The sequence below is a fragment of the Fukomys damarensis genome, unplaced genomic scaffold (assembly GCF_012274545.1).
Source record: "Fukomys damarensis isolate Sample0158 unplaced genomic scaffold, DMR_v1.0_HiC HiC_scaffold_26, whole genome shotgun sequence".
NCBI lineage: Eukaryota > Metazoa > Chordata > Mammalia > Rodentia > Bathyergidae > Fukomys > Fukomys damarensis.
The window spans coordinates 11724106-11744873 of record NW_022900938.1 but is presented as its reverse complement, the minus strand read 5'-3'; the positions used below and the strand labels follow the sequence as shown (position 1 = coordinate 11744873).

Sequence of the window (20768 nt, the reverse complement as noted above, 5' to 3'; positions counted from 1 at the left end):
GTTGCCGTAGTGACCCCCGGTACCAAAAAAAAAAAAAAAAAAAAAAAAAGAACAAGTCCCCGATTGTGGGGATTCTAGTCACTGTGGCACCAAGCAGGAAGAGTGTTAGAGCAATGCTATAAATTAATTTTCACCCTTCTCTCAGAATATTTAAAGCTGTCTATTTTTTCTTTAGGAGCTGTAAACATATCTGCACAAGGCTCAGTTATTTCACCTCAACGTTCACCTACCAAAAAATATCCCAGAACTTCACATTCCTTTGTGGATCCAAAAGAAGAGGTATATAATATTATTCTGCAAACACAAGCAGAATCAATGAGAGACAATATTATGCTCATCAAAAATGCTATCCTTTGACTCACCATACAGAATAGCTTCATCTTTTGAAATTAGTCATACCGTAATAAAAATGTAGTAGCTACAGGACAATCTGCCAGGATGTAGGCCATAATTTAGTAGTGTATAATATGCATCTGAAGCTTTCAGAAAAATCAAGTTTGACTTCTTGGGTTTAGCTGCTTCAAGCACTGACAAGTGATAGCTTGCCTGCTATTGGAAAGTTACCATCATGGACTGGGGTCAAAGCTTTTGCAAAGAAATAGCTGCTCTCTGTGGGCTGTCAAGTTGTGAATACAGCAACCCAATCCACATGCTTGCTTCCATTTTTAGCTTAATGCTCACTGGTTCACTCTGCTAATGAGTTAACACATTTTGATAAAGACTGCAATAAAATTCTTCACTGTAAAACGTGACATCACTTTCTTTGTCCTATATTACATAATAACTGACAAATTAAATATTCAGAACTCCTATCCTACAATGTACTGTAGTTATTACAGTGTGCTTCTGTAAAATAATTTGGTCATAAATAAACATTTGACAACCATTTGCTGAGCACAGTTTACTATTCTGCTATATCAAAAGTCAGATTAAATACGCTAATTAAAAAATTTTTCTTAAGAATACCAGCAATTGAAATCATCATCTTATCCAGCAAGTTTCAAAGGTTGTGTCTTTAATTTTATAAAGGAAGAAAAATACTATATCTTTAATTTTAGAGAGGAAGAAAAACTCCTTTAAAAACTCCAAGTTTTACTATTCACCATTTTTGGCTAATGTGTGTGCTATGAACTTGTCTTCCATCTTTATCTCAAGTGAGTGCCAGATGTTCACAGATAGCTAGTTTATTAGAAAAAACAAAATGAATATTTTATTATAAGTATTAAAATATATTTTGCAATATTGCACACAACCTATGATTGTCAGAAAACATATTTCTGGTGGCCTGTTTTCAGCTCTGAGGTCTGGAAAATTTTTTAAAAAATGTTTATTGTACTGGATTTTCTTCCCAGAGCACTTTGAGTTCCAAGAAGAGAATAGAGACACAGTTATATATGAAAAGGACACATTCTCTGCCTTGCAGCTCTATGTCAGCTTTCCTTAAAACGCTACATTTTTTTAAAAAAGCAAACAAAACCTATTCTCCTTCCCTTGGAGGGTACTAACTTCTTTGCTAATGTGCATCCCGCAGATAGTTATTTTGGGTTACCAGTGCATACTGCTGTGTAGGAAAGAGGTAGCCGAGAGGCCTCTCAAAGTGCCTTCTTATGAGACTGGCCTTGGGCTGGTGTCTAGGGACATACTGGCAAATGGTTTTATTCTCCTTTACTAGAAAAGTGGTTCACTGTAACTGGACTGTGCAGTTTGATTGTTGCTAAACATCTGCTTTCCTTCAGTGGGTCTAGAATTTTGGAATGTGCCAAGGTAGAGGATGTCTTCATGAGCAGCCTTCAATCAAATGCTGAGTGCTAAGGTTCTCAGGAATTTTTGGTGGGCAAAACACAGCAGAGGTGCTGCTCTGTTTTTATTGAAGTGTGTCTTCTCACAGGAGAGAAGAGAACAAAAGTTTATGTGTGGATTTCTCCAGACTCAGCCTATTGTCTTTTCCCCCTACTTACCTTACTGTGTTTCCTCTTATTATAATAGGTCCGCTGATGTGTATACAATTATACTCTGAGTATCAACATCTTAACAAAACATCAGCTATGTAGATGGTCCCGTAGACACCATTTGACACAACTATGACTGTGTGAATTCTGTAAATAACAGATATAACACCAACGTAATGAAAATGTGTGTATTTCTCATAAACTGACATTTAAGAGATATTTCAAAATCTTAAATTTTTTATATTTTCAATATAGACATGATAATCGAGAGATATTTCAAAATCTTAAATTTTTTATATTTTCAATATAGAAATGATAATCGATGTTCAAAGTCTGGCAAAACAATTCTTTCAGGATTTGTTTTTTGTTTATGTAGAAGGAGATGCATGAAAGGCTGCCCAAGTCGAGACCAAGCTACCAAGATGAATCAGGTAAACATCAGAAATAACTGAGTGAGTCATGAAATCTATTAACTCATTCTTTCAGCTAACAGTTATTTTTCTCTTGATACATACTATTTCTAGTGCTAGACACTGGACAAATAAAGGAGAAAGTTTTCATTCTTTCACAGAGCTGTGATAGTGTGGTAGGGAAATAGTCATGGCAAAAATCACAATGCTCTATTGTAAGTGCAATAAAGAAAGAAAGTATGTGTAAAAGTAGGAAGGCTCAGGAAGATCATCTACAGCTATCAGGGAAGTCTTCAGAAAATATCAAACTTAAGATGTGAAGGACAATGAGAAATAATTTATTATCTTCTGCTGTTTTTATTAAGTCAATGACAATATTGGCATCCAAAATTGAGAAAAATATTATTTAAGTTTTGTACTCATGTCCTTATACCTATTGTATTCTGCTGCACTGTACCTCCCCAACCCCAAAACACTTTTGAGTGCACAATTAAAAATATACACTGATCTTGTAATTTGATATGTGTATTCATTGTAAGATACTCAAGCCAATTACTTTATGTACCACTTCACATGGTTACACTCCATTGGCGCGCATGTGTGTGTTTCTGTGTGTATGTGCTCAGAACACTTAAGGTCTACCTTAACACTTTCAAGTATATCGTGAAATATTTTTAACTACAGTCACAGTACACTAACTGTCTAGTACTTACTAACTGGATAAACAAATTTTTATTCCACTTTACCAATATCTCTCCATATCCTCCTTCTCCTTTTCTTTGGTTGCCTCATTTTATTCTCTCTTTTTTTGAGTCCGAAATTATATATTCCCTATATAAATGAAATCATGCAATAGTTGTCTTTCTGCACTTTTGTCTTATTTCACCTGCCTACAAGCATCCTACAAGTTCATCCATTTGGTTGCAAATGGCAAGATCTCCTCCTTGTTTTGCGGGAATACACAGATGTTTTTATTGGTTTGTTTTTAAAATAGTGTTGGCTCCACACTTAGATTCTGAAGACACTGCATTCTAAATCTCAGTTATTTCATCTCCAAAGTTGAGCACACATGAAACATATGTACAAAGAAAGATCAAAAAGGTTCATATGCATTATCCATTGCTATTGATTATACATTCTTTGGAAGAAATGAAATACCAATTAACTTGACTTTAAAATGACTCTAATTTCTAACCAACATATCTACTTCCAAAACTTTTTATTTGCCCAAGATTTATTTTATGTTTTTGTAATTGACACGTATAAAGCCACACAAATCTAGTCCAGTATAGAGGTTTTTTGCATAGAAATTTCCTGTATCATCTACATCCAGACTTATCACCATCAGAAACCGAGTTTTCCATACTATATACAAAGCAAGGTAGATAATATTTCAGCACCAAGAGATGATTGACTGATCTAAGAAAAGATATATGAATCATATATTCAACAAAGAAGTCATATGGAGATGGAGTTCTTATTACTTTGTATGCCGAGGATGGAGTGGTGAAATCATGTTGTCATTGGGAATATATAAGATTTAACATATAGTAAAATGAAGAGTTTTGAAGTATATTTAGAGTATTTTGTGAGGATATGTATTCATTTAGATAGATTTCAAGAGTGGCTTTCTTCAGGAATTCACATAAGCTTAATGGGAACCAAAAATTTAAAACAGAATGCCAGGAGCGCATTCCAAAAGAATGGCCCAGGTCATAGCCAATGTGATATATTTAGCAAATTGCAAGTAATTCTGTTTCTGGGCCACAGAATATATGTGAAAGACTAGCCAAAGAGATACTGTGCAGGAGGACAAGGTGTCAGACCTTAATATATGTTTTTGCCTACACACTTTGGCTTTTTCCTTGAGGGATTCCTAAAAGCTTGTAAACAAAGTAGTCAAAACAGAAAATGAAGACCTACTGGAGGATGTTACTGCCTAGAAAGGGAAATGAATTAACCAATTGAACCTGACTTAATTGGTAAATCAAGGATGCATAGAAATTTAAATTTCCCTTTTATCTTCTATAGATCCTCAAATTCATGCTGTGGACCCGGATGTTTTTTCTTCTCCTATCATCTCAAGTTTGTAAGTATCTTAAAATCAGTGTGCAATCATGATTTAGTATTTTAATAATTTCACACAAGTGTGTTTCATAAGCTACATGGAATCTTCCCTTCCTATAGTTCTTCTTGGAATTAGTGAAACTTCATTTTTGGAAAACCTGGGCCTAAATTCAATATGTAGCTACGAGCAGCGTTCGTCTTCCTCCTTTTTGTCTTCTTCTTCTCCCTTCTCCTATATTCAGGATCTTCATGCCTTTTTTCCACATGGTTCCCCATAATCTGAATGCTTTTCTCTCTTCTCTTTAAAACCAATTTACCATCTTCATGCCTTTTGGGATTACTGGCTTCTGAAGGATGTTACAATAGCTTAGCATACAAAACTAATGATCCGATCAATAATCCCCTTCCTACAAGGTACACACAGTGCAATCCAAAATAATAATTTCTAATTATACAAGTTTTAGACACTTCCAAGGTATATTTTAAGCTCAAATGCTTTTCATCCTCAGACTTTGGCGGCAACCTATTTTAGTGGTTTGTATTTATTTTTCTCAATGTGAGAAGAGGAAGCAAGATTACCATTTAAGACCAATTCTATCATATTCTTTAAAAAATTAAAGTCAAATGAAGTCCAAGATAGACTAAGAGGTCCAGATTCCTATATAAATATTTGGGGAAAATGAAAGGTCTGTGGGAGCAAATTGCCTTGACATTAAACCATGCTTTTGGTTGGAAGAATTTTAACTTTCAGTTTCTGTGACTTTCTGAGCTTTCCCAGAAGACGAGGCACAGTAACAGACGCAAAATAGAGGGAACTGATTCCACTTCTCAGCAAAACAACAAGGAGAAAGAATGATGAGCATACGTAGATGATAGCCATGATTTTAGGTGTTGGAAATATAAATACTTGCTTTCTAAACAAAGGAAAAACCAGAGGAGGCTCATACTTAAGTCTTAATTTTTGCCTTCTTGAGTTTTCTGTCTAAAAATCCAGACCTACAGCATCACTTCAATCTTTCAGAACAAATACTTGCATTAAACAATCTTAGCTCAGTTAAAATGAAAAACTTTTGCATGAGCTGAATTTCCTTCACAGCCCCTCCCAAGTTCACAGGCCTGTGACTCTGGGGCTGCACAGCCAGTGGCCAGAGTGCAGATCAAGCAGATACCGTACATCTCGCACTGCCAGCTGGTCTTGCTCCGCTCATCACAAACATCACCCAGTAATCCGGTTCTGATTTAGCTCCAGGTTTCAGAAGATGTCACGTTTGTCCCTTCCTTCACCTTCTTACTCAGCCCCCACAACTTTATGCCTAGTTCTTTATTTTTAAATATTAAGAAAAACGCACATGCAAAGACTTATAAATCAGGAATGAAAATTCATGACCAACAGATTGAAGACAAAGCAAGTATGAGAGCACTTGGAATAAATAGAGTTGCAATCATAAAACAGTGAACTTGGATAATGAGCAACTTTTTATTATTTTAAGGAGAATATAAGGAAAGTATTGAAGAAGGCAGTAATTTTGCCACAGCAATGACCAGTTAGAAACTTGTGGCTTATGTATTTATAGTCTGATGGTGTATTGAGCTCAAACATTTACTGAGCTTCCACTATGTACAAAGAATAATGCCGCATGTCTGGCAGATACTGAGATGTACAGAATTGCACGACTGTGATTGTAGGGTATTTCTCTACTAGCGAGGGGACAAAAACAGGCCAAGTTGAAACATCACCTAGCTCAGTATTCTTTTTTGTTTTGTTTGTTGGTTGGTTTGGTTTGGTTTTTTGAGACAGGGTCTCACTATGTAGTTGAGGCTGACCTGGAATTCACTACAGGCTGGTCTCGAGCTCAGAGCGATCCTCCTGCCTCAGTCTCCCGAGTGCTGGGATTACAGGCGTGTGCTGCCATGCCTGGCTCATAGCTCAGTATTCTTACCATTTTTCTCGAAAATCCTCACTGGAATATTGTGAGCTCCTGGTTAACTTCTGGAATTCTGCAAATTATAATTTTGATCATTTTTGCCGACACCTAATGTTTTTATAGTATTTTACCCTGATACTTTTGCTGACTTTATCTGGCTTTTTTTTTTTTTTTTTTTAAATTTGCACTAAAAATTGCACATAGACTTCTGAGGTACTCTCCAATTATTTAATATTGTATTCCTTTACACCATATTTCTATTTCACAGGAAAAATGAAAACAATTTATTTTGGTATTTTTTGCTTTTTTGTTTTTTTTTTTTTTTTTTTTAATGACTGCAACTCTAACCCAGGACCTTGTGGTACTAGGAGCTATACTCTGAAAGCAACACTTGCATTTAATAGTCTTCCATGAAGCTTTCTCAGAAATTTGGTTAATTTTATTCATAGATCTTTGCTCTTTATTGTATCTTTCTGCATGTTTTTTGGTGCAGAAAATCTGTTGGCAAAAGGTATCTTTGAATGCAAACGATTCCATTTTGTGTCTATGGAATAACATGGAAAGAAGAGAAAAGTGAAACTGAAAGTTAGATTTTAGAATAACTAAAAGGAGAAAAGTGTGGACATTTTGGTTAACACACTAGTAATAAATGAGTACAAAGAAAAGAGAACAGGGGCCGGGGATTTAGCTCAGTGGTTCTACCGCCTGCCTTGCAAGCACAAAGACCTGAGTTCGAACCCTGGTACCAAACAAAAAAGAGAACATGTCACAGGCATCCGCATCAGTGCTACAGGTTCCATAGTGCAGAAGCTTCTAATGTGAGGCTAAACTGCTCTTACCGAGTCCTTTTAAACTGCAATCTCTGTATGTGGCCCAGGCTCCCTTCAGACTTAGAGGGTTCGGGCAACCCTCCCGCCTCTGCCTGCAGATTCACTAGGATAACTGCTGTGTGCTAACAGGCCTCGTACCATAGCCCAGTCTCTGAACTGCAACCACTGTGGTTTTTGTTTTCTGCTAAAATTTAAGACATAATATTCATTCTAACTTTTCTCAAAATTAAATTTTGCCTTTTGGCAAAAAGTAATCAAGTAAAATACAGGCCTAGAGAAAATAAAAAGTAAGAATTGTTTTTAAGGAAAAAAGAAAGATGATCAAAAGCCCATGCTGACAAAAATATACAAGAATAAATCAGAACTTCAACTGATAGCTTACGGCCTATATTTGATTTTGTTTTTCTGTCATTTTATGACAGAGTTCTTTGATTTGGTATAAGTCAGATCTGTTTTATTTTGTCAGTGCATGATACAAATCTCATAAGAACATCATAAGATAAAATATATTGAGACAAAAAGAGATATATCTAAATTGTACTCAATATAGCTAGAAACCCATAATTTTAACCCATGATTATAGAATAATCACTCATGTGTTCTTTTCACTGTGGGGAAGGGATAGTGGGACTGTGGAATTTGAAAGGGTAAGTAAAGTATTGTCAGAAAGCTCTCCCAAAGCTTTGCTTCTCTGCAGTGCCTCTTAGCAGATCCATGGTCTCACTGTCCTCTCCCCCAGAGAGCCACAAAGCAGGCCTGGATAAGGCGTAACAGAAACACAACTGCCAGATGGGTGTGCTGTTTATGTAGCATCTACAAATTCCATTCCCCTGAGTAGTAATAAAGGACATTTCTGAATCCAGAGGCCCATATGTAAGGAGGAGATGAAAGAAAATAGTGGTATTTCTTTTGAATTTCTGTAGAGAAATTTTCTGATATAAAATAAACTGATTAGAGGACTAAAATTTTGAAAATCTTTCATAATTCTTCATCCTAATAACTAAATGACCAACTTTCTTTACAGACAACAGAATCTTCTACAAAATTGTGTGCAAGCAAAAGTACGTATCATAAAACTCACTGATAAAGCAGCATATTAGTTATACTTTCTAACTTAGTTAACTTAGTTAACTTTCATAGTGGGAAAACAGTTGTGAATCGGACACCCGGGAGTGTTGCACTGACGTTTACCAGTCCTTATCCTTTGTACTTTATCCTCTCTGATGTTTGCTTCCAGTTTAGTCTCAGATTTTGTTAGGGTCTAAAGTTGTTATCAAAAGGTAGTGGGTGGCCCTTGGGGAAAGGGTTTGGTTAGACCAACCAGTCAGGAAAGACAAAGCATCATAGCCGGGCGTGGTGGAGCACACCTGTAATCCCAGCACTTGGGAGGCTGAGGCAGGAGGATCGCTGTGAGTTCAAGACCCACCTGGGCTACATAGTGAGTTCCAGGTCAGTCTCAACTACATAGTGAGACCCTGTCTCTAACTCCTCTTCACACAAAAAAAAAAAAGAAAGAAAAAAGAAAAAGAGCATCATGGAGTAACACATTTTTAACACACTATTTCACATGGACACCTACTGAATCCATAGAGTGTTCAACAAATGCAAGCTTTTCTTTTTTTCTTTTTTTTTTTTTTGTATGGGGGATTGAACTCAGGTCCTTGCACTTGCAAGGCAGGCCACCGAACTGTTGAGCTAAATCCCCGGCTGCAAGCTTTTCATTCAAGGGAAATTTCTCAGCTTAATATCATAATAAGAAACATTGAAAAATATAATTCCATGCTGTACTGGAAACATTAGCCACAGAAATTAGACAAGAGAAAGAAATGAAAGCAACAAAGATAAGAAAGGAAGAGTTAAATTGTAATTATTTGCTGATGGTATGATACTCTACATTGAAGACCCAAAAAACACAACCAAAAGACTTAGTGACTTAATTGACAGATTTAGCAGAGTAGCTGAATACAAGCTCAACACTCAAAAATCAATAGCTTTCTTGTACACAAATAAAAGGCTCACTGAGAGAGAAATTAGAGAAACAATCCCTTTCACAATAGCATCCCCCAAAATGAAACATCTAGGAAGCAATCTAATGAAAGAAGCAAAAGACCTCTACATTGAGAACTACAATACTCTGAAAAAAGAGGTCAAAGAGGATATAAGAAAATGGAAAGACATCTCTTGCTCCTGGGTAGGAAGAACCAATATAATGAAAATGGCCATACTTCCTAAAGTGCTGTACAGATTCAGTGTAATCCTGATTGAAACCCCAACAGTATATTTCACTGAACTGGAGAAAACAATCCAAAATTCATTTGGTACCAGAAGAGACCTAGAGTAGCAAAAGCAATTCTAGACAACAGAGACATGGCAGGAGGTATCACAGTCCCCAACTTGAAACTATACTGCAAAACCACTGTGATAAAAAACATCATGGTGCTGACAATGAAACAGATCCAAGGATTAAGTGAATAGATTAGAAGATGCAAAAATAACTCTAGACATACTCAGCTACCTCATTTTTCATGAAGAAGCCAACGATCCTCACTGGAGGCAAGATAGTCTCTTTAATAAATGGTGCTGGAAAAACTAGATTTCAACTTGCCAAAGATTAAAACTAGACCCGTGTCTTTCACCATGCACGGAACTAAAATCCAAATGGGTTAAAGATTTAAATATTAAAACAGAAAAACTAAACTTATTGGAAGATAAATTAGGTAGAACTCTTGAAGATTTTGGCATAGCAAAAGACTATGAACAAATCTTCAGTCACATGGGAACTAACACAAAGAATAAACACCTGAGATCTCTTTTTAACTGCAAGAAAAATCACCAAGAGCTAAGAGATAACCTACAATGTGGGAAAAATTTTTTACCTCAGACAAAGGTCTACTATCTAGAATATGTAAAGAACTCAAAAAAATCGCACACACCGAATTTATAAACCCACTTAAAGAATGGGCATCTGAAATGAACAGGCATTTCTCAAAGAAAGAAGTAAAAGCAGCAAATAAATATATGAAAAAATGTTCAACATCACTGGTCATTCAAGAGATGCAGATGAAAACAATACTGAGATTCCACCTCACCCCAGAAAGAATGACTGCTAACAAGAAATCAACCAACAACTGTTGGTGGGGTTGTGGGGAGAAAGGAACTCTTCTTCATGGTTGGTGGGAGTGCAGACTGGTGCAACCACTGTGGAAATCAACATGGAGATGCCTCAAACAACTAGCATTAGGAGTCCCATTCGACCCAGCTATTTGCCTGCTGGGTATCTTCCCAAAAGAATTAAAAGAATCATACTACAATGATATACTTACCCATGTTTATAGCGGCATGTTTATATAGTCTGTAATAGATAAAACTTGGAAAAAGCCTAATTGCCCATCAACTGGATAAAGAAAATACGTTTTTTATTATATAAAATGGAGTACTACTCAGCCATAGAGCCTGAGAAACTAGAGACATTTATAACTAAGTGGATGCATGTTGAGGACATACTCTTAAGTGAAATTAATAGGACACACATGTGTAAATACCAAATAATGTCTCTGGTGCGATAAACTAAAAGTGTAAATAAGAATCAAAATGTATAATGGATATTGTACATTTGTGATAGGAGAAAATGTCTAAAGGTTTAGGGAAAGTGGGAGGAGGGGTAGGGGAAGCGAAGAAGGGAAAAGAAAAAATAAGATAAAAGTAAAAAGTGGAAAACAAAGTCTCTGTAAATAGGAAAAGATGGAGGAGGGGATGACCAGAGGGCAGGGGAATGGGGAAAAAATAAGAACCAAGTTATATCGTGTAAAGGTACAAGATCCCAATGATAAATGTAACTGTACTGTATACCTAAAATGTACCAATAAAGAAAAAAGAAAAAAGAAGTTAAGTGTATGAATATCATATTCTTTGCCAAGATATTTGCCTAATATGTGCCTACATGGCAACTTGGTGTTTTTGTCCTTTTTAAAAAAAAAAACAACAACATTTTAATCTCAGCAGTAAACCAGGAAAATTTAAATAGTAAAAACTTCTGAAAGAATGTGACTGAGTAAAAAAAATATATCCATAAGTATTTCTATGCTGTACAAAATAAACTAATTTAAAGTTAATGTATAATTATAAATAGATTTTAATATTTTTTCTTCACAAACTATAATGGTATTCCAGTTATGCACTGTTTCCTATAAAATTAAATATTACTGCCAGTCCACAAAACATAAAGTATAATATTGAATAATTTTTTATCCTTGTCTCTTTTCCAGGTAACTTCTGATGAACTCAATAGCATAATTCAAAATATAATGACTTGGGTAGTGGCTACAGTAACTAGTATATTATACCCAGCCATCACAAGGTATGAAGAAAGGTTGCAAAGTACTACCTACCCAGTGTCTGATGACTCCACCCTCTCTTCAGATAGTTCAAGCTTTTGCAGCACATGCAGTGAAAAGTTTACATACAGAAGCTACACATCTGCAACTACTAAAACATTTCAGGCAGAGACTTGCACAGTTAATGTGTCTGCAGGGAAACCAACCCCGCCTTTAAAAACTCCTTCTGCCCTGGTGGAAAGAGCAGTTATGGACAAAACACATCACATGAAAGGACAAACTGTAACCTCTGAGCTCAAATATAACAAGGCCAATTTGATATATGCATATCCTGAACTCAGAAGTTGTAAATCTGATAGTCAACTTTTAGCATCTTTGCAAACAGACACAAAGAAATCTAAGGATGCTACCACCGAAACAGATGGCTCAGTGCATCCACTGCCTTGTGATAGAAAAGCTAAAGCCATGGATGAGTTGGAGAATTTAAAGAATATTTTTGTTAACTTTAAGTGCCACTTGAAAGGGGAAACTAAATTGATTTTGGAGAGCATTTTTCAAGAAATAATGTCTGATTTAACCCAGGCCGTTCCCTCTATTTCTTCTGTTACTGCTGAAGTTTTTGTTGACCATTTTCAGCATGAAAAAGAAGACTTGGTCTCCAATGTTGATATCTGCTCATTAGCTTCGGACATTGTGGAAAATGTGTATGAGAAGCTAGAGTCTGCAGTCGAGAAAAAATGTGTTGAGAAATTTTCACAAGAAAACTTGTCAGTAGACACTAAGTCAAGTTTAACAGCTAGTGGGGAATATATCACATCATCAAATGGAAAACCTTCAGAAGATTCCCCTCTTTGTACTTTGGAACCTATGTGTAATATTGCAGAAGATATGGTGCATGACATTTTAGAAAAGCTGATGACACTTGCATCACTCAAGCAAAATGTACGTCCTCTTGAAGACACAACTAATTATTCCCACCCACCACAAAGGACAGACCGGACATATACCATCCTCCAAAGAGCTAGCAAAAAGAAATCTCTTGAACATGAGACAGCTAATTTAATCGCTGATGAAGAAATACAAAATTTGATGTCAAATATTTTTTCACAATCCTCTTTAGTTGATTACATAGAGGAGGCAATCGGCACAATATTAGGTTATATACAAACTGAACTTAATAACGAGAGACTTATTGCATCTGAACAAACAGTAGTGTTCCTTCAGCTGCTCAATGATATCTTCACTCATCTTCACCAGGAACCAGTAAAACCAAATATTCGAAAAAGTAGGCGATCTAGACAAAAAAATCTATCCGACACTAAGGAAAACTACAGGCTCACTGGCACTGCAGTGTTTAATGGTGCTCAGTCTAAAAGACCATTGCCACGTGTGAATGTTCCAGGCATGGTCTATTACTCTGAAGATGATAATGAAGAAATAAACAACATTGTGAAAAATGTGATTGATTCATCTCTCAGAGATGAAAACGCAAAATCACACGAACAAACATCTAATCATTGGTTCCGAAAAAGAAACACTTCATTTGACTACAGAAGAAATAGACCACCGACCAAGCCTTCTTCTCACAGCAAAGTTGCATTTCATGATTGGGAGTTAAAGTCTGAGCTACCACCACTTATCAATGAAGATATTTTAAAGGAAAAACACCTCCGAAACAAAGACATTTCAATTTTTAGCCAAGATAAAAAGCATCAAATAAGAAAGGCTTCAGAGAAGACTGTTAAACATATTTTAACGGAAATGCTCAAGGATATATCTTCTGTTTCTCCTGGTCACCGAGGTAGCAAAATTGGCAAAGAAGCTTCCATTCTTGTTTCAGAAGAATCTCAAGGACTCTCTGATTACAAATGGATGGACCAGATGTTCTCTGGGTCAGAAATAAGTGCAGTGGCTCAAGAAATAACAGAGTCTGTGTTAAATATACTTTTTAAGACATCAAACTCCTTGTCCAATTCCACTAAAAGTTCTGCTCCATCACCAGTTCATCAAACTTTTCTAGATAATTCTGACATTACCCAAATAGTCAAAGAAGCACCCGATAAAAAGCCACTAAAAACATGGTTCGATAGTGATAGGAAAATGAAATACTTATCTTCACTTGATGCGGATTCCCCAAATCCCTCCTGGTTAAGGTCAGGAGAAAGGGAACCTAAATGTGTAGATAACATTATCGATAAAATCACTAATACAATTTTTAAAAAGCTGAAGTTACTTGTTTGTCCAAAACTGCAAACAGAATTCAAACCTTTATCTGTGAAGCAATCATCATTGAAATCGCAACTGAGTACTTATACAACAAAAGTAGTAAATATTGTTTTATGTGCTATCCAGAGTGAAGTGGAATTCGATAAGAAAAATGTGATCCTTAGGGAGCTAGACCATAACAAATCCCATACAACTAAAGGGTTTTTTGCTGATATTGATAAAAAATTAGAATCTCTCATAACAAATCTGGAAGACAATGTAGAAAGTCCATTATTAACCTGGATTTGTGAGATGCTAGTAAGTAAAAATGAAAATCAAAGAAATATTTCACTCCCTTCAGAAAAAACAGGGTCTACAACTTTATTCGGACATGGCAGTACTAACAAACAAAATGTTTTGCTAAGTAGACAGGATAAAGAATCTTTCCATAAATATTTAGCTACTCCTTGTACTATCCACAGTGCCGTGAACAGAAAAGACCTCAAAGAAAATGCCAACTTGCAGGTATTAGACAGGATTGGGGAAACAGTACATGAAATGTTAAGCAAACTGATAGGTGCTCCTTCAGTTGCTCAAGCATCGTGTAGCGGACAAAACAGAGAAAATGCAAACAAAGATCAACAAATGGCTGCTTCACAGAAATCCAACATTCAGGTCATTTCCCAAACAATTTTAGAATATATCTTGGAAAAATTGTGTAGCATTGACGTGGATACCAGTTTTGCAAGTCCTGGTATTACAGCTGTGCCTGAATCTTTTGATATTGACAAGCTATCGTTTGCTTCAATTATTGAGGAAATGGCCAAATGCACCAACATAATATCCAGCATCATCTCCAGAAAGATACAGAAGAATAATAAAGAGGTGACTAAAAGCAAGCCAAATGGTATTTCTTCCATGTCTTCCAAATCAGAGAGCTCAAAAGAAACTCACCAAAATACACTGAAAGTTGTTGCGTCAGATATTCTTAATATGGTTTTTACTAAACTGGAAGGGTTTGCCAATGGAAGTTTAGAAATTCAAGGTGTTAGTGGTGGTAATGGTAATAAAAAATGCAATAAGATAGACAGGGAAAGTGACAATAACAGTTTTCTCTCAGATGCACACAAAGACCCATTAGAGTCTGTTTTATACATGCAGGCAAAGAAGGTGTCAAGTGCTATTTTGAAAGCCATTCAGACAGAATTAAGTGTGAACACAGATGATTTGACGAAAAATGTAAAAAAGCCATCACCTGAGACACAAATGTTTACAGACGTAGTCAATTTAATTTTAGATGCAGTATCCTCAGAAATGTCTGATGAAACTGAATCAGAGGACAGAGGTATTAAAACCTACCGATACCAACCAAGTTATGGAAATTTTCTTCCTGGAGGAGCTGAATCAGATTCATTTCTAGAAGACGATATGCATACAGAGAAAAAATTCACTAGAGAGAGAACATCACTGAGACAGGAAGTTAAATTCTGTTCTTCTAAACAAAGAGTTCTAGAAGCAAGCTTACACGAAATTGAAATGAAACTCAAAGAATCACATAAATCTCCAGTCATTCCCATTATAAGAAATATTTTGAATGAAATTTTTCAGAGCAATTTGATCAATCAGTTAAATGTGCTTTCTCTGTCCCACTCTTGTTTTAGTGGCTTGCCTCACAATGTTCCTGAGTCAACTGCTCAAACATCTGTTCAATTTATGAATAGAAGGATGGGTCCATTTGTGTCTGAAACAGATGTGATTATGGTGACAAATGATGTTGTTAGAATTGTATTTCATAAACTTTCTACAGCTGCCTTGACAGAAGAAGATGTAAGTGAAAACAGATGTCAAAACATCACGGTTTCAGCACATCTTTCCTTCCATGAACGTACCTATGGAGGGAACTCTGCTCCTATATTGGACAGAAATATTCGCACTTTTCAGCACAGATTCAATATTGACAAACAGACCAAGGTAAATATGATTGGAGATATTGTACAGGCAATTCTTCAAAAGTTGGAAACTTTTGCTATTTCCAAAATAAAATCTTTCTTTTGTTCCCAAGTCAGCCTCCTGGTCCCAGAGGTTTTAACTACTCAGCAAGATAATCACGCACTGAACAGAGCACTATCAGCTGAAGATTCGTACTCTGATGAGCAATATTTGTGTTGCTCTGTGGATCATAAGGCCAATTCATTTGGCCAGATCTCTTTGTCTAAATTAAATATTTATGCAAAAGAAGTTGCTAGAAAAATTTTGCAGGAGATCAAACATGAGGTAGATAAAGGAAGGGAAAGTCCTTCCTTGATTCCTAATATTGTGGTTTCGGAAAGCATTACAAGTCAAATTGTTAACACAATGCTAGATATTGTATCACACAAAAACAGATGCAGCAACAGCTGTGAGGAAGAGAATGACTCTGCTCAGCCTGACTGCTTTATTGAAAAGTTGTTCAATAAGACTGAGTGTAGAAAAATACTTCAGCTTCAAATACAAGATACCATTGAAGGTGTCTTATATGATGTCTATGAAAAAACCCTGTGTAAGAATAATCTCTCATTTGCCATACTCTCCCTGAAAGAGAACAGAGCTGGAAAATGTGCAGAACCAAATTCTGAAACGTTCCCTGAGGGTGGGAATAAGATTACCTCTGAACTCTCAGTTCCTAAATCAGATGTCCTCTTGCTATCCAGGGATGTAGTGGATATTGTTCTTCATAGTCTTGCTTCTGCTGCCATGCTTGACACAGGTGTGAAGGATCCTACTTTTGCAAGATCGACCTTTTGTGATATGTTTCCAAAAGGAGAATATCAAGCATCTCTTTTTACGGAATCAAAAAGTGAAGGAAGACCAGAGCATTTTCCATATTCAGGCAAAAAGAAGCCAGCATATGCTAATGGTGATCAGACAGCTAGAGAGGAAAAAGAGGATGAGGACACCAAGAACTCTGTTCCTGACCCATGTCATGAAAGTGCTGACTTCATCACTAAAATGATTTTTGATCGGTTACAAACTTTTGCCACAGAAAGAATAGATTCACTAATTCCTCTTGCTTTGCAGCCTAAAGGAATGTCATTTGTTAGTCCAGAACTGGAAAATTATACACAAGATGGCAGTGTTTTTCATGAATCAAGCCAAGTGGAACTAGATGTGAATATCCCGAAAAGATCAACAACTAAAACTGTTCTCAGCCAAGAGCTCACAGAACCCACTTTTGCCAGTTACAGAGAAAAACTTGGAGCCATAATTCATTTATCACAAGCTAGCCTGGAGGAATATGCTGATATCATTGCCAATGCTACTTTGAAGTTTATTAAAAATGACTTAGACTTAGAAATCCAAAAGATGCATCTGTATCCAAACAATAGTTTATTCCAAAAAAATATAATTGTGAGTGAAATTATAGATGTAATCTTAAAGATTTTACATAATAAAATATCTCTAAAGGAAATTAATTTTTCCTCAGAGGAGAATCTTAACTTTTCACAAGTAACTCTATCAAATGAAATATTGCTGGGACACAAAGAGAAGGAAAAAAACACTTCATTATCTCTGCTTACAAACCATCCATTAGAACAAAGCCCAATGACATTTGAAAAGGAAAGCCAAAGAATTGTTTTGGAAGAAATATTTATGATAAATGGAAAAACAGAACAAAAAGAAAAGGCTGAATTGCTCAAAACAGTGGCAGAACTTTTGAGTAAGTTAGATCAAAGAGTAGTAGAAGTCATAGGTCATTTGCTTCCATTTAACAAAGTCCCCCATTTAAATTCTAAAATTAAAACATCAGATACAACAGGAAAAAACTTCTGTCAGTCACACATTAGCAGTGTAGCAAATGACATCATTGAATGTGTTTATGGTGAAATGTACTCCGTTGTTCTGACATTGTTATACAAAAATGATGAAAGTAGGAGAGAAGGAGAAACACTCCACAAGAATGATATCTTTCCAATGAAAGCACCGTACTCTGGAGGGACTAAGCAAGCAGGAAAAAGAAGTAATTCCCTTAGATATGGGGTACCAGAGATATGTTCTAGTGCAGACAGTCAAAACATTTCTGTGTCAGCAAACACTTCTGTGCGATATTCACCATTACAAATAGGAAATGACTTAGTCCAAATAGTTCTCAATAAGATCGCAAATTTTGTTTCACTGCATCTAGAGGAAATTTTGTCCCCTTCAGGGTATTCGAAGGAGGTGTTGCATCTTTGTAGATTACCGAACTCTAAAAGTGGCCCTATGGACTGCCCTAAGGCAGGTTTTAAAACAAGTTTAAAAGCAAGATCTATTCCTAAATTTAAAACAAAGCCACCCTCAGGACCTGGTGTTGCTAAGGCAAAAAGCAAGACCAAGTTCGGTGCTGGTGAGAAGACACCAAGAGATGGTCCGTCGAAGACTGCCATTCGGCTGCCACACATCTTGGCAACAGCAGATGCCGAGAACTTACTAGAGACAAAACTTCCCACTTCAGAACTAAAAATGTGTGCCAAGGATATAATAAGTAATATTCTCAAAGCAATAATGAAAGAATTTGAAAGGGTGACAGAAACTAGAGCAAAGCTACATACACAAGTTTTACTATCTGATCAAATCATGGAAGCCAGTAAAATAGTTAATACGGTTTTGCAAGAACTGTATGCTGCAAACAAGCACAATTTGTCTTCTCCAGTCAAATCCTCACATCTGTATGATCTCAAACTTACAAAGCGGTGTTTAAGTGCTCAAGAACAAGCATGTTTTTACTTAGAGGATGTTTCCTCACAGTTAGAACAGATTTTTCCTAAAGAGGGTATATTTAAAAAAATGTTTGACAAATGGCAGACAGATTCAAATGACACGAACAATGAAAAATTTACCCTGTTGACAATAGCTGGTAATGTTTTGACTGAAATTTCGATAAAAGCCAAAGATTTAGAATATTCTCTTTCACTTTTATACTTGCCACCTCTTGAGCACTGTGAAAGCAGTTTCTCCAATCAATTTAAAGAAGATTCTTCCAGAGCAGAGGATATCAAAGCACAGATTAATATGTTTGAAAGAGAAATTGTTGAAATGCTGTTTGAAAAATTGCAGCTGTGCTTTTTGTCCCAGGTGCCCAGTCCAGACATCAAAGAAACTCCAACAATTGGGAAAGAGCACAGTACTTGTAAAAGTAAGCAAGGTTTCCCAACCAAGCCCATCATCAGTGGTTTAACAGTGTGTAACACTAAGACAAAAGCTCAAATTTCCACCACCTCTTTCAAGCAAGTCACTCAAGAAATTGTAGGAAGGGTTTTGAATCTGTTAGAGTCATTTGTGGACTTACAGTTTAAACATATCTCTAAATGTGAATTTTCTGAAATAGTGAAAATGCCTATTGACAACCCTTTTCAAGTCCAACAGAGATTATTAAGCAAAAGGATATCACCAAAATTACAACCAATGAAAAACTTTTCTGATGAGTCCAAGTCCCACACTGTTATTTCCAAAGAAAACATACAGAATACCCTTCTACAAGTTCATTCATTTCATTCAGAATTACTTACATATGCTGTTCATATTGTCTGTGACATGCTTGCTGTAATCAAGAGCAAATTGGACAAAGAAATAAACCAAATGGAACCATCTTCCACTAATATATTGAAAGAAAACATTGTAGCAAGTGAGATCATTGACACACTAATGGATCAATGTACTCATTTCAGTGAGTCTTTCATTGAAAACCTTTCGGTGGAAAGTTCATTCCACCGAACGGAAAACACTTATCTTGTTAAGCAGGATGAATCTGCAAATAGTTTGAAAATGCCCGCACCAAAGTCAGAAGATGCTAATTTGAGGCACAATCTTCCACAAGGAAATATATCGGGCTTGGTATTTTATTCATTGGAAGATATGAGAAAAAAATATGAGCTTTCATCCAACTTACCCTCATATGTCACATCTTCTATAGAAGACACAATTAAAAGTTCAGAGTCAATGGGAAGGTGTGATTTTGAAACTATGTCAGTATGTTCTAAAAATAAAGTTCAAGAACATAGCCAAGTGAAACTTAACTTTGACCATTTTGATGAAGTCCTGATAGTAAATAGCTCTCTCCCTAAAGGTAGTATCTTGCAAAAACTGTATAAGAAACCAAATGACTCCACAGAAACATCTTTAAAGCAAGTCATGTCTTTCATAGATATGGGGAAAAGTGAAAATCCAAGAGTATTTCATTATGGGACCCTAAAACCCATTTTTGAGCCAAACCAAATTCAGACAACGGTTTCTCCACACAGAATATGTTTAGCTGCAGAAAATATTGTCAATACTGTGCTGTCCAGCTATGGTTTTCCAAATCAACCACACACTAATAAAAGCATGGAAACAATGAAACCATTTTTTATGTCAAAGCAAAACTCTTTATCTGAAATATCTACAGGACAAACAAATAAGAATAGTTTGCTTAGAATATGGACTAAAAGAATGTATGAGCCTGAAGAAAGTGAAATTGCTGAAGTTTGTGGGGGAGATTTTTCTTTATTGCAAAAATGGCAACACAAGACTCCAAAGATAAAGAAAATACAGAATCCCAAAGAAGTTGAAGTCATTGCATTTGCTGATCATGAACTGGGTCCAAATGAAATTCATTTGGTAGCAATGCATGTTACTACATCTGTGATCACATGTTTGAAGAACTTCAAAACTAGAGGTAAGCAAGAGACAAACATTAAGATGTGTTATGTACTCATGCCCACTTCCCATGATACATGTACTAATTATGTACTGTAAACATGTTCCAATAAAAATTTTAAAATTAAAAAGTTGATGTGACTCAGAGAAAATACTAAAAGACATATTTAAAAGATCTCCTGTCCAAGAATATGCATTCTCAGGTTTGTTTGTTTGTTTTAATGAAAATAGCCTTGAAAGTGAAATGACTATTTAACAGCTTGTCAGTCTCCCAGGATGCTAAAAAAATTATCAAAAGTTTAAATATTTTCATGGCTTGAATTGAGAAATTCTGTTGTTTGCTTTTCCATATCTGTAGATGAGGGAAAAATGAGACAATTTTAAGTCAAGGAATTTT

At 35.9% G+C, this 20768-nt stretch overlaps 1 protein-coding gene across 1 annotated transcript in view; it reads left to right on the top strand.

The window, feature by feature from the left end:
• Window positions 1-20768, top strand: part of Fsip2 (fibrous sheath interacting protein 2) — a 76652-nt gene that overhangs the window by 25012 nt on the left and 30872 nt on the right. The window contains exons 12-16 of the mRNA XM_033756358.1: window positions 176-279; window positions 2326-2380; window positions 4391-4448; window positions 8206-8242; window positions 11447-20390. Coding sequence (XP_033612249.1) covers window positions 176-279; window positions 2326-2380; window positions 4391-4448; window positions 8206-8242; window positions 11447-20390 — 9198 coding nt within the window. The remainder of the gene's footprint in view (window positions 1-175; window positions 280-2325; window positions 2381-4390; window positions 4449-8205; window positions 8243-11446; window positions 20391-20768) is intronic.